Source organism: Cryptotermes secundus, unplaced genomic scaffold (assembly GCF_002891405.2).
Source record: "Cryptotermes secundus unplaced genomic scaffold, Csec_1.0 scaffold22, whole genome shotgun sequence".
NCBI classification, from domain to species: Eukaryota; Metazoa; Arthropoda; class Insecta; order Blattodea; family Kalotermitidae; genus Cryptotermes; species Cryptotermes secundus.
The window spans coordinates 3,246,597-3,274,515 of record NW_019742961.1 but is presented as its reverse complement, the minus strand read 5'-3'; the positions used below and the strand labels follow the sequence as shown (position 1 = coordinate 3,274,515).

At 42.9% G+C, this 27,919-nt stretch overlaps 1 protein-coding gene across 1 annotated transcript in view; it reads left to right on the top strand.

Annotated features, from left to right (window-relative positions):
• LOC111873409 overlaps positions 1-27,919 on the top strand; it is a 322,135-nt gene that overhangs the window by 77,116 nt on the left and 217,100 nt on the right. Inside the window, exon 3 of the mRNA XM_023868097.2 lies at positions 635-1,356. Within this exon, the coding sequence (XP_023723865.1) occupies positions 635-1,356 (722 nt within the window). The remainder of the gene's footprint in view (positions 1-634; positions 1,357-27,919) is intronic.

Sequence of the window (27,919 nt, the reverse complement as noted above, 5' to 3'; positions counted from 1 at the left end):
AAGGATGGTATCCACGTAGCGGATAAGAACACTGTGCAACAAGCCACAAGCTCACAAATTGATCTTCATCCTCGTGAAAACCTCAAGCCTTATACTAACGCTCGACGTTTCGCCGCGTTATATTGCGGTTTGTGTACAGACAGTGCTTATCCGACAGATGTGAGGAACTTTTCAAACCCAAACAAAAGAATACGGAAGCATTACATATAATTTCAGTTTCTCCCATTCGTCAAATATTTGGATACTCCAGTTCTACGTTGTGGCTTTTGGCATCAGCCGTTTGGAATGTTACTTAGAATGAGTTGATATATGGCGAATTAATCACAGCGAGTTCCAGAGCGTTTTCTCGGGGTGGAGGGGGCTGTTAACTTGCGGACTCTTTTAAGTTATTCCAACCTGTGAGGAAAGTTCGCCGTTGGAGATACTTTTAATTTCACGACCTCGTGGATTCACCGGTCGTGCGATGAACATTTCAGTGGGAAGCGAGGGCCCCTTTGTCAAATCAGTGAACCTGTTAACGGTATTAACATTCCTGCAGGAATAACCCAGGTTTCGTTATTTATTCCTTTGCTTTGGCCATGAAGCCCATTTGGAATTGAACTCCCGTTGACACTGTGTGTTGCCTCTGTTCTAGTTATGGAGAGTGAGGCAGAGCGCTCCAGCGGGTCCACGGTGAGTCCCGGTCCGTATGCAGGCAGTGGCATAACAGCTTGCAGCCCTGCGAGTCCATACTTCTTGGATAGCGCACTCCCTAGCGACAGCGATCACAATTATGACCATCACAGCTCTGAGGAGGAACTGGAGGTGATCAACAATCCTACCAACTGCGCTGCCGTCGGAAGTTCCGTGAAGGAGCTGTTGACATGTCGTAGCGGCAGCGTTAGCACAGTTATGCCAGAGAAACGCAAGTGGTCTCAAATCACCGGCGGTTCCACTTGCTCCCTTAGTAATACTTGTCTGTCTACAAATTCGTCGGGTCGCTTAACGATAGCGGGGACTTGTTCTTCCGTTCATGGCGGGAGTAGTAGTAACATGGCATTAAGCGGTGGAGGTGGCAGGGCGTCTGTGGCTGTAATCACTACCACACCTGCTGCGGATCAAAGTTCCAGTAGTTCTGATGAGGAAGTGCAAGGGTTGCTCGCAGCGATGGCCACACCTGTACAGTTCCGAACGTCCCCGCCGTTGGACGCTCATAAACCCGGTCGTTCCCTGTCGCCGCCCCCAAAATTGTTCCATTATGGAGGGCACGCATCTGCCACCACAGCTCTGGAGGTGTCGCCCAGGAAGAGGCATCGGCACACGCCTCGAGCCCAACACATTCAGCGGCCCTGTCTAGACTTCGAGAAGATGCGGCAGGTAAGCGATAACCACTACAGGACAAGGAAACCGTAGTGCATGTGTAAAAACTGTTGCCATCCGTAGCAGACACCTGTGTTGCAAGAATAAATTGCTGAGTAATTGCTGTTCCCTGTAATACACCAGGAAAGCTGCACGCTACATTTTACTAAGACGTCTGTTATGGAAAGTAGTTTGCATGACGAAACCGATTACATGATCGCGTCCCATTTGCCTCTGTTTCAAATAATCCACTACCAGACACTCTTCCCACATATAGGTGTGGTTCTGATGCATATTGGATTTTACGTTCTCACAGCGCTGACTATGAAGAGTTCTGTGCTCTGGGATATAACGCCGTGTACCCCGGTGGATCAGCCGACATTGTGGAGGAACATTTCTCCATTTTCAGGGTCGAAGAGTAAATCAAGAAACCAACAGAAACACACTACAAGCTCTTCTGCTGTTTTCTTTTTTTGCCTACTTTTAAACCCTGAAGAAGGAGGCTAAGTATTACTCCGAAACGTCGGATTTTATCCGAATTGCACGGCGTTACGACTGATAATGTAGCACACTTTTTGTCTGAAATAGTAACTCTGTCAGTCTGTCCAAGTAAATATCACTTCTTAAAATTCAGTATGCAAGGGAGATACAGACATGATTCGAGTCCCAGAGCTCCGTGATATATCCTGGAGAGATGTTTGCATTAGGGAAAGAAGGCTTTAGGATATAGATATACCCCAAGCAGAGCCATAGACGTCAGTAAGGTAGCCAGCGTTTGGAAATTTTGGATTTGTGATAAACGTTGGCAAGGCTGTGGAACGAAATGTTTCTCCGTGCTGTATAAAACTGGTGTAAAGTACAAAGTTTCATGTTAAGCGGGGGTTTCAGAACGCATGTCCCTTATTATAGGAGGAACAGCTTACGTAGGCGTGTTGTGCATGTTCAGAAGGAAATAGGAACAATTTGTGCATTCAGAAATGGAGAAGATAATGGTCAGCAGAGACTGTTCGTCATAGAGCTTGATAGTTACTTCCCCGGAAGATACTGTGCCATATTTGCTCAATGCCAGATCTATGGAGCTAGAGAAACAGCCGTTGCTATCAAAGGGCACAGAAGCAACATTCGTTTCTAGGCAGCGGCCTTGGAACAATGTCCGTTCCTTGGCAGCAGATTCTTAATAAGCAACAGAGGAATGGTGTTTTCTTTGCGGTCCGTGCTGAAATGTTATAACCGGGACTGTTTGAAATAACGAATTCAGTGCTCAGTTGAAAGTCAGTCTGAGAAGAGAAGACAAGGAGGTTGGAGTGAAACGGCCGCTAACCTGGGAGCTAATCAGATGAAAATCAGGCTGTGAAGTGGAGACCAGGATGTTGGAGTGAAATGGCCGTCAGTTGAAAGTCAGCCTATGAAGAGAGGGTTTCATCTGTGCTGTAGATATAACAAGAGCGTGTAATTCCGTGAGACTGTTACAGTTATTCGCAGTTACGACCTGTAAGTGGTCAGTTAACCCAGTTACAAATCCAAACTCCGTCGAGAGTCACTCTTAACATGTGACAGTGCCTACATTGAACATTATCGGCCGCAATAGATAGGCACAGTTCACCACGCTTTAAATGACTACATACGTGAGTACTGTGTTAGAGGCTGAGAAGGTCGGAGTGTGCTAGTATATGTTCCTATGTTCATATCCCGACACCAGACTACGGGACAAAACACAAGGATAGCTGAAACATATTAAGAAAATTTATAAAGTTCAGATATTGGGGAACGACAGTAACAAAATCAAAATTACACTTACATTCACGAAGACATTAACGCCTTAAAGGTCAGTACACCTGCTTTAACACACACACATAAAGAACTGTACCATTACACGTTACAGAATATATTGGGTTCTGTTATATTTTTGTAATTTATTTGGCGAAGGTGGCAGTAACTCACACTAGCACTTGTAATCTTGATGCAGTGTCAAATGGCTTTTTCATGATGATTCATAGAAACTTTCTCAATTTCCTCAGGAATAATTAAATCAGCACAACTTATCGGCTTTGGTGGCACATGACCGAATATGAACCTGTAAACATTTTTGTTAGGCGCTCTGCTGTTGATTGTAGACTGACTGCCTGAATATTTCAGAGAACTGGTTCACATTTTTGCTTCATTGGAGCGTATAGTTTGACTCCAGAAGAATGGAAAACAAATCTTATATCGGAGATAAAATTGCCGAAGAGAAGTAAATGAAAGTAGGAAAATTCATACAACGGTAAAGTATGGCACAATATTAAATCATGTATTCAAGAGAGGGAATCGCTGCCATCCAGGCGTGAACACTTGTTATCTGATCGGCCCATCTGTTCGTTGTTTCGTCTGGGATCCTAATTTTAGGCCAGAAAGAAGTTTCCTATAACGGAAGCGTTTAGGAGAATATTTGTATCTAGGACTAAGTGCGTGGAGAATGGAAAACGTTACGTAATGAGGAATTTCGTAGTTGCACAGTATACCCCTTGTATTACTATTTACACATCGGGGTTTTAGTGAGCTAAACACATAGCTTGGAAGACAGAAACGAGAACTGAGTGCAGAATGTTGATGGGGAAAGCCTCATGTAAAATGATAGTTTGAATAACCAGAAAGTAGGTAGGCTGATATTAAACGCATTAGGTACATGAAAAGCTATAGTTTTGCCTGTGTTTCTGTATGAATGTGAAACTTTGTCTTTGACATTAAGGGAGGAACATAGACTGAGGGTGTTGAGAATATTTGGACTTAAGAGAGCTGAAGAGACAGGAGGTTAGAGAAAACTGCATTATGAGGATCTTCATAACATGTACTCTTCTCCAAGTATAATTAGAATGAGGTGGGCATGGCATGTAGCACGAATAGAGTAGACGAGAATGTATATATGATATTGGTGGGAAAGCCAAAAGGAAAGAGACCACTGGGAAGACAAAGGCGTATGTGGGTGGGAAATATTAAAATGGGTCTTAGAGAGATAGGATGAGATGGTATAGATTGGATTGATCTGACTCAGGATAGGGACAAGTGGACGGCTCTTGTGAACACGGTAATGAACCTCCAGGTTCCATAAAATACTTGGAAATTCTGGAGTAGCTGCAGATTTGGCTTCTCCTCAAGGAGGGCTCAGCTCCATAAGTAAAGTAAGTATTAGGTACATGAATTGTCAGGATGTAAATAGACTGAACTAGTCCAGAATACAGTAAAATGGTGATGGACTTTTATGGTGTTAGCTGTGAACATTTGAGCATCAAAAGACGCGTCGTTTAGGTTTACTTTAATAGTAGAGCACCCATAACTTAACTCATGAAAAACCAGTTTGTTCTTCCATCTGCAGCAGTGTCCTGGATAAACTGGGTTTGTTTCAGTTTAGTAAAGTCAGTCTACTCTACGAACCATTGTACGTCATACCTCTTGTAGGCAATCTTACAAAAGAAAATTCCTATGAATGTATATTTGAGTTTCCTACCGCCGTACGAATACTAAGACTATTTTAAAATATAATTTTGTTAGTTAATAATGGGGCCGGTCACGGTAGCCGAGCGGTCTAAGGCATGTACTGTCTTCGCTCGCTTGGAAACCTGGATCGTGGGTTCGAATCCCACCCAGGACATGGATGTTTAGTTTGTGTGTGTGCGTTTTCTGTGTTTGTGTACAGGTAGAGCCTTGCGACGAGCTGATCACCCGCCCAAGGAGTCCTACCGAATGTGTAAGATCTAGAAAAACCGAAGTGAACGGAGAAGTTCATGGAGGTAGGCCTAGGCCCACTGGGGCTGTAGTGCCAAGGGGAAAAATTTAATACTGGTGACGTGACAATCCAAGTTACTACCTGATGATGAAATGCCCTCGTTCCCATAATAGAGAGAGTATATTGCCAACCCCTGCGAGAAACCGTTGAGCTTTTCTCGTAGAAGGGCAAAAAACCCCGTTATGTTGATTCAAAATACTGTATAAACTTTGTGTATCGATGGAGTATATATATATCTTATGGTAAGTGACGGGCGTTTCGTCCGCGCATTTAGTAAATTTTGAATGTTTTGTTTGCTGTTGGTTGCTGACTCTATATTGATTTCTGATTACCCAGGTTGTTATAGGAGTACCCAGGCATTGTTAAGTAAACAAGAACTAATGTTAAATGTAATGCGAGCGGAAGTTATTGCATTTATACAGTATATTTTCTGTTGTTAGGAATATATTACATACGTAAGTAATTATTAAAAATTAAGCTTGGCCTGTAACAGGCTGTGAAGGCCCATAGGGTTGTGAGACGTCGAGGCTTCCACATTTTCTAGACAATCGGCTCACAGATGGCGATGAAGTTGTCAGCCTTACACACCGCCCTTTACACCCGGGAAGATTCCGGGTTCTCATTTCTCTTAGAGGCTGAGTCGACCCCAGCGCCATAGTGCGACTGGAAGTATTAGGTCAATTGAAAAATCCAATGATCTCACGGGAGTCGAACCTACGACGTTCCGGCTTGTAACATAGTGCCTCAAACAACTATGCTACTGCGTGCCCCTCTCAAAGTTGGTATTTATTGATAATGAAATACCTTACGCCAAAATTCTTTGTAACTTTAATTATAGGTCTGAAGACACATGGATGAGTGCTACGTGTGGAAAACAAGATAAAAGCATTGTGTTGAATCAGAAGTCCAAACCATGACATGATATAGCGAAGTACTGCTAACTTCATCGTAATGGGATAGTTCCATTATATAACGAAGATAAACCAGAGATCGTGATTAAGGGAGCACGCCTCTGTATGGGATTAGCTTCTTAGTGGCGTTCGCGTCTGCAGTAGCCGCTTTCTCTTGTTGAGAAGTTTTGTGCTTTGAAAACATTGTCGATTTATGATGTGTTACAGGGCCGGTAAGTGAGATTGGTCTGGTAAATATCCACCACCACTTTCTGCGCTTTGCTGCAGAATGTTTTATAGCTGCACTGTTAGGTTAGGGGTGTCCAGCGGCTACACAGTTAAATTGTAGTACCCTGAAGTTGGTGAAAGACTAATTCGCTTATGAGAAGCAAGGCACGTAAGAAGGTTACAGGAATATTTGTTTTTTAAACACTCAAATTTTTGTTCGAAATATTGGTACGTGTTGTTGCCATTTAACGGGACCTGGATAAAATATGTTCTGGCAGAAATATGTGTAATCGGTAATAACATTTCTGTGAGAATCGCGTGTAGCCAGGGCGCACTTTATTTTTGTGCTGTACGGACTAGCAAACTGGCTCCACACTGCACTGCAAATGCTCCTCAAGATAGGAAAGAGAACTAATTTGAGAGAAAATCAGGAAAAGCAGAGTCTGTAGTGGAATAAGGTCTTCCGAGGAATTTAGTTCTCTCGCTTTTACGATCTTTGTTAATTTGGAAAAGAAGCCCTTTTGGTGTCCAGTCTTTGATCCAAGTTTTACCTAAGCTGCAGCTTGTTCTTGATTTTAAACGTATAGTGATATTCCTTTTGGCTTTTGGGGTTAAATGTTTATATATCACTCTTGTTTTGCTTATTTAGAGTCATTCTCTTCCTAAACTTTGCAACCACCAGATAACACTCAGTATCAGTCATAGATGGGATGTCAGAATGGGACTACGTGAATGACGTACTCGTATATAATCTGTAAAGACACAATCTGATTGCCTGCCATCAGGGGACGAGTCCTAGCTTGTTAATGTAGGGTTATTCCCCGATGTGGGAATGTTCTGCGCTTTTAATAGGCTTTCTGAAATGTAAATTTCTCGAAAATAGGCGTTTTAAATGTTGATATTCACAGCCTGTTTTGATATGGTTTGATGACCGCTTTTCTTTTTTTATATAGAACTGCTTTAACCGATAGAGTATTTCAGGGATAATTTAATGGCGTGAAAAAAATGGTTGCGACTTGGGAATAGTTGAAAAGGAAATGTGTATAGTGAATTTTGAGATATTAATGCAATTGTTCTTACTTGTATGCAGTGTTTGAGAATACGGTCATGTGACACAAATCGTTGTGTTCCTTGAAAAATACAGCTGTTGGAAAATCAGGGTATTATTGGAAAGTGAGTGTTCGGAGAGTCCGCTGTTAAAATTCCTGAAGAAGTAAAACATTTTCGTCGGAGAACCGTCGATCATAAAGGAGATCTGCCAGCCTGTCTATCTGCTTCCGGAAAGCGCAAATAATGCGTGTTTCTTCTTATTTTCAAACGTCTTGATTAATATGACATTCGAGCCTTCAACACCGAGCAACAAACTAATTGCGTGTTAATGGTAGCAGATTGCGTTGAAAGTTTAAGTGAAACTGGGACACACATGCTTATTAATGCTTTTTATCTCATATTTGACATGATATGTTTTTTAGCGTAATATCCAACTTTTCCCATCCCTGTACTGGAGTATACCAATGTTGGTCTCCCGAAACTTCTGGCTGGTTCTAAAAACATCTGTCGAGACAAGTAAACACGAAGAGATCCCTTCTTATCCAACTTTTTAAGGGAGTTGGGCTGCAGAAGCACGGTATTCCGTATTATCTTTCATAGTATTAGAACTGATGCCATTCTTAGTGTGATGATTTATGCTTTATGTTGATAAGTCGCTCGGTCGCTTTGTAGTTGTGTTCGTCTCATGGAGAAACTTGACTAGAAGTAGCAGCAGTTTCAACTTTTCTGATCTGTTTATGAAATTACTGTAACGGAGTAATACGGGAAGGAAACCCCCCTTCCATTATCATTGACAGTTACGAGCGAGACTGGAGGGATTACATGAGCATAGAATGACGCGTTAATAGTCTTGGCTATAAATGAGTGTTAGTACTGTAAGAAATCTCATACCCTAAATAGGAAAGACTGACAATCGAAGTCGGAATGTATTGGAACAAGATTTTATATAAGAAGTTTACAACAACCACATACAGGTCTAGAAAACCGAGATTAATGGCCGTGGGAATCCGTTGCGCTGACTACGCGACACCCTCTCTCCGCAAAAGCTGGCACTAACGTCTCCGACAAGCGGCAGTCGCTCGGTCGGTATAGTTCGCTCGCGGACTAAAGGCAACAGACTTTCATATCTTATCCACGATAAAATGTAATAATCTGTTTTTGTGTAAGTGGCCTCACGAATTTTAAAGTGGAGAAATAGAAGTTCTGAAAAAGTTAAGTGAGGTTTGTAAATTTTGGGAAGCAGGGAACATTGTGTGTGTGTGTCTGTGTGTGTTTCTTTTTGGGGGGGGGGACTGAACGACTGAAACCCCCATAGTCCCCTCCCCCCCAAAAATATTTCCGTTGGGTTAAATGTGCTGATTGACGGACGGACGGACGAATACAATTTCTTTCTCCTTTACGCGTTAATGTAATTTATTTGGTGTAAAGAATGCATGAAATCATTTCTATTTTATCAGGATTGTAAGAACGTTATTGTAGCAGTGAGTACCCTATGTAGTGTATTCCTATTGTAGCAGTGAGTACCCTATGTAGTGTATTCCTATTGTAGCAGTGAGTACCCTATGTAGTGTATTCCTATTGTAGCAGTGAGTACCCTATGTAGTGTATTCCTATTGTAGCAGTGAGTACCCTATGTAGTGTATTCCTATTGTAGCAGTGAGTACCCTATGTAGTGTATTCCTATTGTAGCAGTGAGTACCCTATGTAGTGTATTCCTATTGTAGCAGTGAGTACCCTATGTAGTGTATTCCTATTGTAGCAGTGAGTACCCTATGTAGTGTATTCCTATTGTAGCAGTGAGTACCCTATGTAGTGTATTCCTATTGTAGCAGTGAGTACCCTATGTAGTGTATTCCTATTGTAGCAGTGAGTACCCTATGTAGTGTATTCCTATTGTAGCAGTGAGTACCCTATGTAGTGTATTCCTATTGTAGCAGTGAGTACCCTATGTAGTGTATTCCTATTGTAGCAGTGAGTACCCTATGTAGTGTATTCCTATTGTAGCAGTGAGTACCCTATGTAGTGTATTCCTATTGTAGCAGTGAGTACCCTATGTAGTGTATTCCTATTGTAGCAGTGAGTACCCTATGTAGTGTATTCCTATTGTAGCAGTGAGTACCCTATGTAGTGTATTCCTATTGTAGCAGTGAGTACCCTATGTAGTGTATTCCATTTAGTTTGAACCACTGTATGCTGATTTAAATTCAAAATTGTAATTACCAATCTTTAATGCCGTGGTGTCGCAAGGTTTTAAAGAGTGAATTATGTGATACTTGTATGTAATTGCTGTAGGGGCTCTTATAAGAGGCGCGAGTTCGATTTATGCCCGATTTATTTATTAATCTTACATAATTTATGCATAAATTAGGTCATATGACAATTGAATGTTGGATTTGCCTCGTGACATCCATATTAGTTTTACGTGATCTTCCATTTTAAGAGTATTGGAATTGTGAAAACCCATACTGGTTCTTTGCGCCGTAGCGTTTTTATTGCTATTGGGGTGGGACTAAGTACCTTGTACTGCGGCCACTTCTGACCTATTGTACCAGCCCCAGATGATAGGTGAGGGTGATTGTAGAGCAGTTGGTGGAATGAAGATTGGCAGGGGAAATCGAAGTACTCGGAGAAAACCTGCCCCAGCACCATTTTGTCCACCACAAATCCCACTTTACCAGACCCGGGATCGAACCCGGGCCGCCGCGATGAGAAGCCAGCGACTAACCGCTTGAGCTATGGCGCGGCCTCAACCCCCTAGCGTTACTAATGCTCCTAGCTGTTCTGTTTATTCTTTTACGGAAGTGTACTTCGGTACTGTCAATATTGATGAAGATCGACATGACCCTGCAGCCCTTCATAAGGACCTCTGATATCAGTTTAATCAATATCTGACGAGCGGTTCTCAAGTTGAAACCTTCGGTTCGACGCACATACAGACAAGATCTGCGCTGTGAGCATTTAGTTTATGCAGGTCTTGCAAAACAGACATAATGACGTTAATGTTACGCAGTAGTTTTCAGATTATTAAAATTTATGTTTGAAATTCTTTCCTCTAATGTAATTAGGCCTGCATTATTTTAACACGCGTGTTATGATGGGTTTAAAATTACCGTGACGGGCCTTCATGCTGTATAGAAATCGTTCAGAACCTTGTTATATGCTCTGGGTATGATTATCCATTCATTGGTTTGCAGTTTAAGTCAAGCAGATTTATACTCGTAGAAGACAAAAGCCGAAGACTAGTACAACGAGTGAATCGAATTTGGTTTATTGAGAGCCCGTGCCGGTAGGCAGATATTTGTGATGCAAGAATAGGGAAAATGTAGACCTATTTAGTATTTCGGGGTGTATTCTATACCTCATGTCTGGTCTCGTAGTCAGAGTTCCTGGCTACACATCAAGAGGTCCCGGGTTCGATTCCCAGCACTTACAGATTTTACGGGGTCCACTCAGCCTCGTCAGGATAATTGAGGAGCTATTTCAAGGAAACAGCAGCTTCGGTCTAGAGAACCGAAATTAACGGCCGTGGGGATTCGTTGCGCTGACCACGGGACACCCTCTATCCGTTAAAGTTGGCAGTAACTTCGCCGACAAGCGGCTGTCGCTCGATCGGTATAGTTCGCTTGCGGGCTACAGGCCACGGAGTCTCCTTTTCTAATGGGTGTGACCACGTACGATGAACGTTTACTTGTTAAATGTTTTGTAAGGGACAAGGGCACCGAAGTTTATGGGGAAAAAAGATTTGTTTGTTCTGGAAACACTTTCACACTTAAAATAACCCCCGATATGTATGGAATATTAGCTTTATAATTTCATGGCTGTTTGCAACGTACTTAATCGATAGTTTCTTACGTCTGCATAGCATAATTGCATGAAATTTATGGGGGTACGCGTGACGAAAATAACGGGTTCTAATTCGGATGATTGGTTTTATTAGCACTTCAGTTACAAGTTCTGTTAATCACAGTTACTACTCAGTTATAACGCTCTCGTTGTTCTACACGCTTTCAGCCTACCGTTGCACACGCACTGGGATTCTCAGTTTCCACTAGTCGTGCCCTGGCAACGGATCTCAACACAGAGAGTATCACTTCAAGTCGCTATGAAGTCTCCTTGTCTTCAGTCACTTTGTATACCTCTGGCATAAGCTGTACTCGACTCTTCACGATTCACTAAGGACATGCTCCATTCTCGTCCTTGTACTCTCAGCTACACCTAGCTTCTGAATTCACTTCTCCCATAAGCACTCTGCACAGACCCCACGGAAAACATAGTCTGTATTGTTGATGACTTCCGCGCTGCTTATCACGGTCTGATACGCGGAAATGTGTTTACCGAGCCGTTGCCTAGAAACGGATTGCATAACCCCTTTGTTATATTGTTGTTTGCGTGTATTACTTAGCATCTCTTTTAGATAGTAAATACGCCACAATACTGCATGTTTTCCATTATATTTGGAATATTTCCTGATACTATTTTTACTCGTATATTATTCGGTAAATATTAGGAGACTAGAGCTAAAAAGCACCTCCTCCTCAATTATTTTCCAAAATACCACATGATATAAGTTTATTGCATGTGTATTTGGCATATAAAATTATAATGGCTTACGAAAAACCCAGACGTGTTCTGAAATTGAGTGTCCTTCCTTAAGAATTTATTTCGCCGTAAATAATTACGAGTATCCGCCTGTGATATTTGTTGAGCACAAAAGAAATGGAATTGAATTAACTATCAAAAAGTGATACATGTATAGCAGAAAATTGCGTCATTAAAAGGAAATGTTTTCTGTGCAGTGAAGTAGTTTCCTGTAAAATAAGTTCTCAATTTTGTGTATATCCTGATTGGTATAATCGTAATGGATTCGTTGGCGATGTTCCAGTATGGCCAGTGACTATAGTGGCTTAATAAAGCAGTATTTCTTGACTCGGAAGGGAGGATTGTATGTGTTGCCGTATATTCTGGAGCCATTTGCTAGCAACTTAGCTGCTTATACACAATTACTGAAGGCTGAAGCAGTGTATGTAGTGGAAAACTTCGAATTGTGTCAGATGATCGACCATTAATTTACATGGGAATGAATCTCTCCTTCGTCATTTCAAAGTAGGACTTAGGTTGGAGACTCAGAAGGTAACTTAAGCTATATATTGTCTTTTTCTGTAGTTTGGTAGGTGGGAATTACTTTTCGGAGGAACGTATTAAATCATAATCAAGGTAGAACTCACGGACTCATAGAATCAAAGCCCCTTCTACCATTAAGATGGAGTCAGTATGCTGTTTCGAAACGTTGATAACCTTGTACCAGACTATATGGTGTCAGTCCAGAAGACACCAGTGTGAATCTTCATTGTCGCTATAAGAACTTCAAATATTGTATAACTCGCGTATTTCCTTAGGAGTGAAATAATTCCTGCTGCAGAAGGAAGCTTTTGCTTTCCAGGAAATAAGAAAGAAGCAGTCTTTAATCGGATGCGAGTAAACAACCCATTTCTGTAGGAATTGGTAACTGTATTTTTGCTTTAACACGGTGGTGTACGGCTGCAAGAAATCTTAAGTATTGCGCGAATATATTTAGACCTACATGCTTATAAGGAGATGCACGCAGAACTATGAATACAATTGCAGGAATGAACAGGTAAAGGCAAAAAAGGGTAAATTTTCCCTTAAGCACTTCACCAAGAAGACGTATGCGGAAGTGGATGTATAGATCCACGCATTCTCGACATTAGCACTAGTTGGAGGTGAGTGGTCAGCTTCACGCCTCGACCGCTTTACCGCTACAGAAAGAGCCCTCGCTTCCCATTGGGCAGGAGGCTCTGTGAGGTATAGAGTCGGTCTGGACGGCTTGGAGAGAAGAAAAATCTTGTCCCTACCGCGACTCGAACTCCGACCCCTCGGGTGTCCAGCCTGAAGCCAATCGCTATACCGACTGTGCTATCCCGGCTCACAGCGATGAGTGTTTCGACAATATTTTCTTGGAGTTGTCTCATGTTTAATTAGAAACGATGCTGTGTAGTGTTTCGACAAAAATTTTCCTGGAGTTGTCTCATGTTTAATTAGTAACGACAGTATGTTATTTCTTGAGCAACAGTGTATTATAACTCATGTTCACCATTGGGGTAAAGGCTTGAATACTGCAGCAACAGTAGCAACGTGATAGCGTCTTCAGTAGTTCCTTTGTAATAGCAAATTCTGTATTCGCTGTCGCTCTTCCTGCAATATGTTGTGATGAATATGGAAACTTCCGTGGTGCTTCTTCGCTTAGCTTCTCAGTATCCAACCCCGCGTGCCCACGTCACGGTCCGCTGCAGTCCGCGCCTTGCTGTTGTTGTCCCGCGTAGTTTGGCTCTTTCATTTTTTCTTTTACTTATCCTCCTGCCGATGTCTCACAGAACCTGTAGTCTGCCCGCTATTGGCAGTGTAAGTACAGACACTGAAGACGGACCAGAGTAGTACTTAACCTCATCAAAAGGACACACAAGATTGTCGGTGTCCATGACCTTAAACGCGATCATTGCAGAAATGTATACCGCTCCAATACAGAGGAGTGTGTATATTACAGGAAGAGGAAGTGTATACCCACTCTGAGAGGCATTAATAGAAATATTGTAAGAGTAACATAACTAACTCCATGGAGCTGAGCCCTTCTTGAGAAGCACCAGTTGTGCAGCTACTCTACAATTTTCGAGCATTTCATGGAACCCAAAGGTTCATTACCGTGTTCACAAGTGCCCTCCAGTGATCCCTATCTTGAGCCAGATCAGTCCACACCACCCAATCCTTCCACTGTAAGATCCATTTTCATATTATCCACCCACCTACCTCTATGTTTTCCTAGTGGTCTCTTTCGTTGTGGCTCTCCAACCAAAATCTTATATGGATTCCTCATCTCCCCCATTTTTGCTAAATTTCCTGCCCATCTCATCCTCCTTGGCTTGGCCATTCTGTTTATACTGGGCGAAAAATACAAATTTTGAAGCTACGCATTATTCAGTTTTCTCCACCCTCTTGCCATTTCATCCCTCTTAGGTTCAAATATTGTCCTCAGCACCCTGTTCTCAAACACCCTCAGTTTTTGTTCTTCCCTTAATGTCAGAGACCAAGTTTCACACCCATACAGAACCGCAGGCAAAATAATAGTTTTGTATATTCTAATTTTTACGTTTTTAGACTGCAGACGAGAAGGCAAAAAGTTATGCACCTAATGGTAGCAAACATTACCCGAATTCGTTTCTTTCTTAAGGCGCGTCCACATTACTCGTGCTCGTGTGACTCGCTATGCTCGCGAGTAATGTGGACGATATGACAAGTCACGAGACAAGCAAATTTTTAATTTAAAAACTATAGCCAATAAATTAAAATACGACTACAGCCTATACACACGACGAGTAAATATACGAATCCTCACGCGCCGAAGCCTGGCGAGCAACTGAAGTAGTGTGAACGAAGATTTACGACCACAAGTAAAAGCCAGACGTGTCTCCCGACCAGCACGAGCACGAGTAATGTGGACGCGCTTTAATTTCCTCCTGATTCAAATTTTGATTTGTTATATTCGTTCCCAAGTATTTTAACTGTGCCACTTTTTCAGAGGATCTGTTAGTTCTCGGAGATGCCCAAGTAAATTTGTGAATGTTACGAAGTGGGAACATCGTACTTTTGACAGTAAGATTTTTTGATGTAGCAAAGTCTGCTGCCTAACCCCATTATCAGTACAAATTTCGTGTAAACTCATTCCAAATTTTTGGTTTGAAAATGCCCTTCCTACCTGTTTTGAAGTCTCCAAACATTTTCGTATGGTGTATAGGAAATTTGACCGCCTCTGTGGTCTAGTGGTCACGAGTTCCTGGCTACAGATTTCCTGAGAAGCAGTGGGTCTGGAACGGGGTCCACTCAGCCCCTTGAGGATAATTGAAGAGCTGTTTCAAGGAAATAGCGGCTCCGGTCTAAAAAACTGAAATTAACGACCGTGGGGATCCGTTGCGCTGACCACGCGACACCCTCTGTCCGCTAAAGTTGGCACTAAATTCGACGACAAGCGGCGGTCGCTCGGTCGGTATAGTTCGCTTGCGGACTAAAACCACGGCGTTTGTTTGTTTTGTTTGTACAGAGAATTTATCGAATACACGTTTTAGCTCCCGAATAGACTTTATAGTTCTTCATAGAAGCTGTTCATATTATCAGTTTTATCATTTATTTATTTAAGAGGATAAAGAATAACGTAGTACAACACGTTTTCACTTTTTTCGGTAACACGTCTGAGTTAAGGGTGAGATGGGCAGGACATGTAGCACGAATGGGGGAGGAAAGGAATTCATATAGGATATTGGTGGGAAAGCCAGAAGGAAAGAGACCACTGAGAAGACCTAGGCGTAGGTGGGTGGACAATATTAAAATGGATCTTAGAGAGATAGAATGGGATGGTATGAATTGGATTGATCTCGCTTAGGATAGGGACCAGTGGAGGGCTCTTGTGAACACGGTAATGAACCTTCGGGTTCCATAAAATTCTGGGAAGTTCTTGAGTGCTGCACAGTTGGCAGCTTCTCAAGAAGGGCTCAGCTCCATGAGTGGATTATGTGAGATAAGTTTTGACTAAATTGTGTTAGCTGATCACAAGAATAGCATTAAGAAAGTCGTAAAGCGCTCAGTAAATTTCTCTCTAAGCAGACTGTTTAACGACGCTGGCACAATCAGAACTGCGGATGATAACACAATTGATGAATTAGAAAGGATTTTAAAGGAAGTGGCCGTGGCGTCGTGAAAGTACTGTTCTGGTATTTGCTTGCAGGAGGGAGTTCTGAAAACCACGAAGATGGCCCCAGTCTCTGGCGAAATTCGAATCGAACATGTCCAATAAAAGTTTAAAGTGTTCCCACTAGACCAATCTGCTTGGTGTTTGTCCTCCAGTTTTTTGTATACAAGACTTACGAATGTACATACTTTGCCGTCTATTTTTTCCCCCTTGGCACTACAGCCCCAGTGGGCCTAGGCCTACCTCCATGAACTCCGTTCACTTCGGTTTTTCTAGAACTTAGACATACGGTAGGACTCCTTGGGCGGGTGATCAGCTCGTCGCAAGGCCTCTACCTGTACACAAACACAAATACCCACGCAAACTAATCATCCATGCCCTGAGTGGGATTCGAACCCACGATGCCGGCTTCCGAGCGAGCGAAGACAGTGCATGCCTTAGACCGCTCGGCTACCGTGACCGGCTGGCCGTCTCTTACACTGTTACAAATAGTGGTGTATGAGCCGGGATAGCGTAGTCGGTATAGCGACTGACTGCGGGCTGGTCGGCAGAGGGGTCTGAGTTCGAGTCCAAGTAGGGTAAAAAATGTTTTCTTATCCACGTCGTCCAGACTGGCTCTGGGGTCCACCCAACCTCCTATCCAATGGGTACCGGGGACAATTTTCTCCGGGGTTCAAACAGCCGGGGCGTGAAGCAGACCACTCACCTCCAGCTAGTGTCGAGGCCACGAAAATGTGGATGTATACATCCACTGCCCCATGCACTTTCATGGCGTAGTGCTTAATTAGTTAAGCACAGGGACAACAAAAATAATAGTGATAGTGTATAAATTAGAATAATATTTTTATATGACAATAACGACGTATTTTCTCTTATTATGTTTGACAAAATGTTACAAGGACGAGGAGAGAGAGAATACAAAAGTGAAAACAAGAAAACCCGCTCTTTTGCCTTAGTATTCAATACAGAAAACTGGAACGCGGTGGAAAATTTTTGTATCTAGAACTGGAATCACGACACGAGAATTAGTTTTTTTTTACGTACATTACCAGAACCTTGTTGACTGATGTTGACAGTGCATTGTAACATAGTGCCAAAGCACAGTAACATGGAAACAGTAGTCTGTATTTGTGGCCAGAATATCCCACAGAGGAATACATAAGTGGCTGATTTTAATGACACGCTCTCAGTTAACAGTAGTTACTACATAGCGTCCAGCTGTGACCATGAAGGTGAATAGACGAGGAATGTGAAAGATGCATGTTTGAACGTCCCACCTCTTCATTTCGTCCAGAGAGAGGAGGAGCAGTAACCTTCAGTCCGTATGGCCGGTAACCCGGTGCAGATTAGAAGTGGAGGATTACCGCGTGATGAACATGCTCAGTGGGAATACAGGCTGTATCAGGAGAATGAGATGGTGATTGTGGGCGAAGAGACCTATTGAAAGTGTGAGGGAATTGGAGCCTCGTGAGGATAACTGAAGAGCTATCGCAAGGAAATAGCGGCTCCGGTCTAGAAAACTGAGATTAACGACTGTGGGGATCCGTTGCACTGACCACGCGACACTACATTGCTACGTACAAAGAGCTTAAGAAAAGAATGGATACTTTTGTCGTATTCTGTTAATGTGGAATGTGCTGGACTTAACATGCAGTAAATTTTCTACAGACGGGTAACCATACAAGAGAATCTTTTTGTGAAATAGTTGAAGGTAGGTCAGAATTTACATAGCTATGAGATCCACTCTGATATGTTTTCAGTCGATATCCGGCTTCTTTCTTCTGGGATAAAGACAGCCCGGCTGTGAAGCTGTCCACAAGTCCATTTCGCAACAAAACTAAATTGTGTTGAACTCAATTTCCACGATTCCAGTAAACCTTCATGTAGGCTTGCTTATGACTGGGACAAAGAAAGAAACAAACTCCGTGGCCTGTAGTCCGCAAGCGAACTATACCGACCGATCGACGGCCGCTTGTCGGCGAAGTTAGTACCAACTTAGCGGATAGAGGGTGTCGCGTGGTCAGTGCAACGGATCCCCACGGCCGTTAATCTCAGTTTTCTAGACCGGAGCCGCTATTTCCTTGAGATAGCTCTTCAGTTATCCTCACGAGGCTGAGTGAACCCCGTTCCAGACCCACTACTCAGAAAATTTGGTAGCGCCGGGTATCGAACCCGGACCTCTGGATCTGTAGCCAGGAAGACTGACTTCTGCTGAGATAATGGGAGTCCAGATGGGAGAGCTGTCCACGCTGGGCTGGCTGGTCGGTTGGTCTGCCAGAGACATGTGGGCGGATTCCTTGTATTTCCTGTATGTGGTGCTTGGTTCAATCTGCAAGAGCTTCGCTTCTTTCCAACGTGTTTTGTGGCCTTATTCGTATGTATGTTGGCCTAATTTTGATTTTCCGAGGAGGACTTTGGTCAGGTTATATTTGTGCTTCCTAATGCCTACTTCTAACGGTCTCCTTGCTTCGCCGATGTAACTTCTACCACACTCACATGTGATATTCTAGACACACTGCTTCGTCTGCTGGGCATCTCCAACCGGTCGAGCTTTCATCAGTGACCCCTAAGTGTATGTTTAGTTTTGAAAATGGTCCTGATACTGAAACAGTTCCCGATGCGTCTGAATTCCTAGGAGATACACGAAACATGGGATAATGGAAGTGCCCTGGTATACAGTATCTGAAGAAGGGTGGTTGCTTTTCATTGGTCAATGGGTTTGTTTTGGAGTTAACGAATCATGGGTTTTAAATAAAATCAGGACGATGGGTAATGTCCAGTAACACAGTAATTGAAGAAAATTTAAGTATTTCCCTCTGAATTAATAACTGATTATTGTAACAAGTGTATGGCGCTTTCGCATTGAGAGCAACGTATTTTGTCAGTTTTCATTAAATATTATTCGTGTGACACCGTGGGGCTCCGTTGCGCTGACCATGCGACAGCCTCTATCTGCAAAAGTTGACACCAACTTCACCGACAGTTAGCGGTCGCTCGAAGCGGACTACAGGCTACGGTGTTCGTTTGGTTTTATTATTCGTGTGACTAGAGGAGGTAAAATATAGGAATGCGTGGCCGTTTCATGCATTCAGAGAAGAGCCTGCGTTGGTGTCTTATTCAGAAGTCAGGACTGCAGTTCTGAATTTCTCCTTGATATATATATACACGTATATATAGCGTATGTACGTGGCCGGAAGTATTACATGGGAAAGCAAACACGTGATAAGAATTGATAGCTAAAAGACCGATAAAAGAGAAACCAATATATAGTTAACTTCTATTTATATCATCAGCTGGAACCACGAATATGTCCCATCATTTGTCATTTTATTTACGCAGACTCATCCGACAAAAGATCTTCCCGATTTTTTGAACATGAGGGAACCTTTTAATTGTAATTCCAGGTGCCCTCGACGATTAATTTCTCATACTTGCTATTACGTCTCCCAGATGTCTTTTCTTAAAATGCGATTTATTTCCAGTTTTTTTCCCATGTAAATATAACCACTCGTCAGTCACGGTAGCCGAGCGGTCTAAGGCATGTACTGTCTTCGCTCGCTTGGAAACCGGGATCGTGGGTTCGGTTCTGCTTCCTGTGAGGTACGAACTGAATTCTTATATATTATTCTTATACACTGTCGGTCACAGTAGCCGAGCGGTCTAAGGCATGTACTGTCTTCGCTCGCTTGGAAACCGGGATCGTGGGTTCGAATCCCACTCTGGGCATGGTTGTTTAGTTTGTGTGTGTGCGTTTTTCTGTGTTTGTGTACAGGTAGAGGCCTTGCGACGAGCTGATCACCCGCCCAAGGAGCCCTACCGAATGTGTAAGATCAAGAAAAACCGAAGTGAACGGAGAAGTTCATGGAGGTAGGCCTAGGCCCAGTGGGGCTGTAGTGCCAAGGAAAAAAAAATAACCACTTAAGTTAATTACGTATTGGATTTCATGTTGATGCTATTACGTTGTCCGTTGGTTGAGTACTTGAAATTAACGTCTTCGTTCTAATGGAAACTAATTATGTGATTATTGAGCAATTAGTAAGGTATCCGAAAATAAAACACATGTGTTAATACAGAAATTACTGTAACAGTAAAATCGTGTTTTCATATTGATATATTTTTCTTATGCTGTGAATGTGCAAGAGTACTGAGAATTTGAAGCTTTATTTTATTCACGTTATTAATGATTTATGCGACAACTTCAGAGGTCGTGTCCATTGTTATTTGAGGCATGATAAAGGATGACGGATGAATTGCACGGATTAAGTTGTACGTGCAGAGAAGCATGTTTACGCCGTTGATAGGGGTAACCCATTTACGTTATCATTTGTGTTAATTATATACAGTGTTTAATCACGTGACTATTGAAATATGGATTCCCAATCACTTACATTGTAGTTTACAGAACGCCATGGTTCAGCAGACGACACTCCTACTTTGTATCATGGTGACTCCGTGTTGAACTCTTGCTTCCTATTGGACCGGTCTGGTTCCACGCCACTCTCCCCATTCACGCAGCCGGTTTACAGTAGATAACGTGTTCGCATCATTACCACACTCACTCCGACCCTGGCGATGGAGGTATCATGTTCCTCGAAACTTTGGTTCAGTATTGAATGGCTTCACAACCCACAAGATTACTTACAATTTAGGCCTCCCCATAGCTCAAGCGGTTAGTCGCTGGATTTCCACCGCGACGGCCTGGGTTCGAGCTGGTCAAATGGGATTTGTGGTGGAGATAGTGGCGCTGGGGTAGGTTTTCTCCGAGTACTTCGGTTTCCCATGACAATCTTCATTCCACCAAATTATCCATCATCATAATCACCCGGGGCAGGTACAATAGGTCAATCAGTGGCCGCCGTGCCGAGTGGACCCAGCTGGATTCCACCTTCCACTATGTAATTTAGAAAAAAATCAATCACATACATAAAGTTTGAGATATTTCTGGGTCTCTAATAGTAATTTTCTTTGGGGCTGGAGGGTGGAGGAGTAAGGTAATATGATATTCTGATATTAATGGCGGCACGTATTTCCTAAATTTATTCGGCTCTTTTTTTTAAGTATGAATGTGGCTTACATTTGCTGCTGCTGTTGCTAATTACTTGAGCTCCACGTTTTCAAACAACTTATCATAGTTCTTAGAGACTGTATAGCCCTGCGCAGTTTGAAAAATCGTTGACCTGATACGAAGACTACTGTCCTTTGGGTTTTCCTGGGGGTAAAGAGCGGCCGGTGCGTAAGGCTGACAACCTTACCGCCATCTTTGAGCCGATTGTCTAGATAATATGGGACCCTCAACGTCTCACAACCCTATGGGCCTTCACGGTCTGGTACAGGGATAGCTTTATTTTTTACTGTCCTTCGGGGTGTGACGCCGTGTAGTCTCGTTTAAGTTTACCAACGTTCCTCTGTAACGTAGGTAAACTTCTACCAGACTGCAAGGCGTCACACCTCAAAGGAAACTACTCTTTGTATTATGTCACATTATGTCACATAGTGCTGTTCATAATCACTGCCTTATTTAAGATTGGCAAAGTTCACGCCGTGTTTTGGACCTAGCCTCTGCGTTCCTCATGAGGAGAAGAGGGGAGAAATTAGCCAGGAAGTAGTGGAGCAGTAGTTGCTGCTGCATTCTGTGGGTTAGGGTGATACACGGTGATTAGTACCCTGATGTAACCGATACGCACTGAACAAACCTTATCTCGGTTATTGAACTTGATCAGATCCACAGTTCAGTGTGCTTAGAATGGGCAGGTCTAAAAACGAGGACAGTAAGGATTTTTCTCTCTTTTGGATATACCGCCGTCTAGTCCTTTGGAAAGCAGTCGACATTTCGGAGAAACATTTCGCCTCCATCATCAGGGTTTAAGAGTAAGCTTGCTGCCCGCTTCATACCGGTTTCTTAATATGCTTACTCCTAAACCATGCAGATGTGGGCGACATATTGCTCCAAGACGTCGATTGACTGCCAGCAAACCGCATGGGGTTATATCCCAGAAGATAGAACTCTTCATAACCACCGCTGAGAGAACCTCAGATCCTACACGGCGCTATATCCCAGAAGATAGAACTCTTCATAACCACCGCTAAATGAACCTCAGATCCTACACAGCGCTGTATCCCAGAAGAGAGAACTCTTTATACCCACAGCTGCGAGAACCTCAGATCCTACACAGCGCTATATCCCAGAAGATAGAACTCTTCATAACTACCGCTGAGAGAACCTCAGATCCTACACGGCGCTCTATCCCAGAAGATAGAACTCTTCATAACTACCGCTGAGAGAACCTCAGATCCTACACGGCGCTCTATCCCAGAAGATAGAACTCTTCATAACTACCGCTGAGAGAACCTCAGATCCTACACGGCGCTCTATCCCAGAAGATAGAACTCTTCATAACCACCGCTAAATGAACCTCAGATCCTACACAGCACTGTATCCCAGAAGAGAGAACTCTTTATACCCACAGCTGCGAGAACCTCAGATCCTACACAGCGCTATATCCCAGAAGAGAGAACTATTCATAACCACCGCTGAGAGAACCTCAGATCATACAACTCTGATAGTAATTGCTTACGGACTAATCCATGAGAGGTGTAATGTTTTCCTTACATGATGTAGGGGCCGCGCCATATCTCAAGCGATTAGTCGCTGGCTTCCAACCGCGACGTCCCGGGTTCGATCCCAGGTCTGTTCAAGTGGGATTTGTGGTGAACAAAGTGGCGCTGGGGTAGGTTTTCTCCGAGTACTTCGGTTTCCCCTGCCAATCTTCATTCCACAAATTGCTCCACAATCACCCTCACCTATCATCTGGGGCTGGTACAATAGGCCAGAAGTGGCCGCAGTACAAGGGACTTAGTCCCACCCCACTAGCAATAAAAGAAATACATGATGTAGGCCTGTCGAACTCCTAGACCCATTTTTCCCAGCCAGTTTTTAAACCTGACGTTGCTTTCCGAACCACGTCGTTATCATCGTATTTTTTATATTAATTTAATTGCGTTCCGTGTTCGAGTAATTTTGATTGTTACTATGAATACGCGTAGAGACATATCTGCTTCGTTAACATTTTAAATAATTCGCATAACCGTCGCAGTAAGGGACGAAGTATGGAGACTCAAGTTTCGCGTTAATGTTCCGATATCTTGAATTAGAACTGTTTCCTCAAGTTTTTCTTTTCTGCAATTTTCCTCAAGTCTGTTTAAAGATGTGATCTTCGTGAGGGATCAGTGGCGGTGCTTCGCGAGCTCTGACACGCTAGAAACTGTGGACACTGAATGGTTCGGGTGATTATAATTACTATAATTAATACGTAAGGCAAAGTTGGCCAGTCACGGTAGCCGCGTGGTATAAAGCACGAACTGTCGTTGCTCGTTCGAACGATGGGATCGTGGGTTCAAATCCCACTCAAGGCATGGATGTTTGTGAGTGGATTAGTCTGTGTTTGTTTTGCCCTGTGTGTAGGTAGCGGCCTTGCGACGAGCTGATCACTCGTTCAAGGATCCTTACCGTCTGTGTAAAACATTACGAAACTGCAGAAGTGGCCAGGCCCCAACAAATGGTTGTAGAGCTGTTGATGAATTGCCTGTGCTTAATTAAGCACTATGCCACGAGGACATGTGGGACTGTGGAGGTGTAGCTCCACCATTCATGACCTCGGCACTAGGTGAGTGAGCGGTCAGCTTCAAGCCCCCTGCCACTTTAAATCTTAAATAAAGGAAAAAGAAGCAGAGAGTCCGCTGTTACTGCTTGTTAATACTCCGCATGAAATTAAATGGCTACTGATAAGTTGGAAAAACTTATCAGAAATAGTGTCATGTAAATAAAACAACTTTAGGCATAAATATTTGAGCCAGAAAAACACAGTACAGCAATATCATGAAGAAATGTGGTAGATACAGTACATTATGATACTTAAAATGGAAATAACATAAAATTATTCTAATCCTATGATTTTACTGAGCTACAGAACAAAATAGAAAGTTTTGCCAGTTCAAGACCTTGTAAATTTGGCATCAAAATCCCAACTGATATTTCTCGTTAGAATTATGTCGTAATTCTCTTAGACTTCCTTACGCTTAAAACGGAAAAATTTGTAAAGCCCGAAGAAATTTCAGTATATTTATTCTTCGTTAATTTCAAATATTAGTAAAGAGCTTACCTTTCTGTTGCACAGACCTCCACTATATCTTGCGTTGTTAAACTACTTAATTTATAATTCTCCAAAGACTTGGGATTAGGCTAGCCGATTGGCTTGCTGGACTCCTGCTTAGATGATCATAGGTAAAATTCTGTTCGAGTCTGGATCTTTTATTGGTTGCAGCTGTAAATGTGTTACATGTGGTCTTTGCTGCATCTCTTCGGAATATCATTTTACTTAAGTAGATTCTGTTTATGATAAATTTATGGGGCATAAAATCAGTGTTTCGTACCGTAGACATGTTAGTAATTGTTGATTAATAAACAGTATTTCGTACAAGATTTTAAAGCATGTTTATTGCTCTGTCTGCATCCAAAATATTGCATGTCTAGCTTCATTCCTAGAGTTATCACGCTGAAAAATAAATATTCAGAAATTAGCAAAGGTTTCTTTAGAAATCACTAGCCACATACGTACAGAAACAAATAAAGGTAAAGTTGTTGCAGCACGCCATGAAGACGTATGGGGGAGTGGATATACAGCTCCACTATTCTTGTCCTCAGCACTGGATGGAGGTGAGTAGTCAGCTTCATATCCTTGCCGCTTTAACCCCCTCCCCCCCAGAAACGCCTTGTGTAGGAGGCTGGGTTGGGCCCAAAGCCGGTCTGGACGCCTGGAAAATAAAAAAAATATTATGTCCCTGCTGTGAATCGAACTCCGGCCGTCTAGCGTATAGCCCGTTGCTGTATCGACTGACCTGCCTCCGCTCACAAGCAAATAGGTGTATATCACGACTGAACATTTGGTTACCGAGAAACTGTTATCGATCATCTCGTTCTAGAAGATGGAAACGTTCGTCTATTCTGCATCGGCCATCTTGCTTCGCAGGAACGTGGCCGCCAGCTTCGTTTGAGTTGGAGTCCTTATGCCCCTTCCGATTAGGAGACTTCACTGGGCAACATCCAATATCGGACCTGTTTTCTTTCTGTTCCAGCATTCTCTTTGTCCCTTCTGATTAGGAGAATTTTTAAAATGTGAATCATAATTTAAGAAACTGAATATATATATATGTTTAAATGAAAAGTTACTACACAGTAGACCAGTCGGTATGCCGGTCACGGTAGCCGAGCGGTCTAAGGCATGCACTGTCTTCGCTCGCTCGGAAGCCGGGATCGTGGGTTCGAATCCCACTCAGGGCATGGATGTTTGTGTGCGTTTTTCTGTGTTTGTGTACAGGTAGAGGCCTTGCGACGAGCTGATCACCCGCCCAAGGAGTCCTACCGTATGTGTAAGATCTAGAAAAACCGAAGTGAACGGAGTTCATGGAGGTAGGCCTAGGCCCACTGGGGCTGTACTGCCAAAGGGGGAAAGAAAGACCAGTCGGTATAGAGTCTGAGTTGGAGTATGTAGGAACTTGGTTCGTTTCCGTGCAGGAAAGTACATTTTTCTCTTCACAACGCCGAGACTGGGACCCACCCTGCTCCCTATCGGATGGGTACTGGGGACTCTCCTCTGGGGCAAAGTGGCCAGAGCGTCAAACTGACCACCTGATACCGAGACTAAGTAAGCATGAGACTAAACCTCTGCTTCTCCATGCATCTTCACGGCGTGGTGCTTAATTAAGAACGTGGGAAACTTCATGGTATTCAATTGATTGGTTGGAATTTTTGTGCACTTAAAGTAAGGTTTGTTGAGGGGATGGTAGGTGGTTGAGAATGGCGGTGCGGGCAGGAGGGTGTGTTGCGTCATGTGATGAACTGCACCGTATTGATTCAATATGGCGCGTTGAGCTTAATTCAGCTAACTCGGGCCTATCTCTCCGTCTCTCTCAGCTGCCTCTGTTCAGCTTGTACACCGGCTGCTGATGCTGCTCTCAGTCCCCCGTCCGGCCTGGTTCACTTTCTCCCTCTCGCTCTTCATCAGTTTACTTCAGTGGCGGAATGGGCTACATTAATTAAAATGTACAACTTGTGTCCACTCGCATTTCATAGAGTCTGGTATCTGTCAGCTATGAAGAATGATGCTAAGGGTTGGATAAACTCCAAAACGGTCCAGCTGTATAGGAAACGCATTGTTTTCATGGAATAATTCGTTTTATGTCTTCAGAATGTTAGATCGCTACACATCCGAGCTTCACTATCTCATAACTCGCCACTAAACTAGCTCCATGGTACACAGTGTTAGGGCAATTTGTTTTTCGGTTGGTCAAGAAGTTCCACCAGTTTGTAGAGTCTGAATGTATATCATTTTGTTCACAAAAACCCGTCATTGGATCCGTTTCGGAGCTAGATGGATCTACCATAGAACTTCATTCCATGTTTATCAGCGATTCATTGTAATATTATCCGCCATTTAGGATCATGGTTTCCCATGTAATCATTTTGCTTCACACTTTCTAATCAGGATTTCATATGCATTTCATATTTCCTCCGCACATGATGGCTGCCACACCTGTCTACTACTCCTTATCATCCACACAGTATCAGGTGAAGATAGAAAATGATTGAGATCCTATTTTTTGTAAGAGGAACGCGGTAGCGTAGTTGGCTGAGGCATTATGCTCCGGAAGTCGAACCCCGAGCGTCCAGCTCGTAGCCCATCGCTATATCGACTGAGCGGTCCCGGCTCCACACGATGCGATGTGAATACACCAGATGAGAGACGAAATGAAGGCACACGAATTCCTGTGTTTTTGTTTCAGGGACATGGTTATGTACATTTCGGTATATGGTTTAGATAACTTATCAGGCCGGATTGGTCGTTTCGGAGTGATCGCAGGAAGGAGAGCCTCGTGAGGAACTTTCTCCGGGTTTTAATTTTTTTTTCTCGCCATATTCCAAAACGGGTAGGACATCCTATGCTCTGAGTGAGTGTTTCTCGTCATCCGGGTCTCTCGTCTTATAAATTTACCGTGCTGCGGTCTCACAAAGGTTGAGAATCACTGCTCTAAGTGGTATTCTCACGACTTAATAGCACGCATTGGATTGGATTTGCAGTAAGCTCTGCTCGATTTCACTGTTATCCAGTAGCAGTGGAAAGAAATTTAATTTGTATTTATAAGTACTTGTGCAAGGGGATCATAAGGTTTGAATTTTCATCAGATTTAGGTTTTTATGTTAGCCCATTTCTAGCGATTACAATGCTTTCCTGTGCTATGTATGGGATATAAAGTGCCGTTTTGTTAATGTCGCAGTCCTGTGCCTCCAACGTTTGCCACACAACTTGAAACCCAGCTCGTTACACGTTATTTGAAAGGAGTGCGTGGATGCTGGGCATGTCATGTCTGTCGAAACTTTTTTCTTGTCCGAAACCATTAAACTGAGCTCCTAAATTTGGCATTTGAGGGGTCTGCATTACAATTTATAGGACGAATTTAATTTGGGTTCTCATTGCTTCATTAATTTGGAAGAATGTTAAGAAAGAACGAAGGTGAAGTACAAATAAATTTAGTGGAATAGTAACTAATAACGCTAGCAATAAGATGTTATTGTATAGTAGATGACGTCTGTACCATAGGAACTGTAATTTGAGCTGTAACGGCGGGTCAGGGAGTCAAAACCCGGTATCCCAAAATGTAAATTGCGACGAACCTATTAAAGTATTAAATTGTTGGTTGATTACAGAGCTCGAATAGAAGTTTTCTGAATACATGTTCACCTTACAAATTGTTGGTTGATAACAGAGCTCGAATAGAAGTTTTCTGAAAAGGTTTTCACCTTACAAGTTGTTGGTTGATTACAGAGCTCGAATAGAAGTT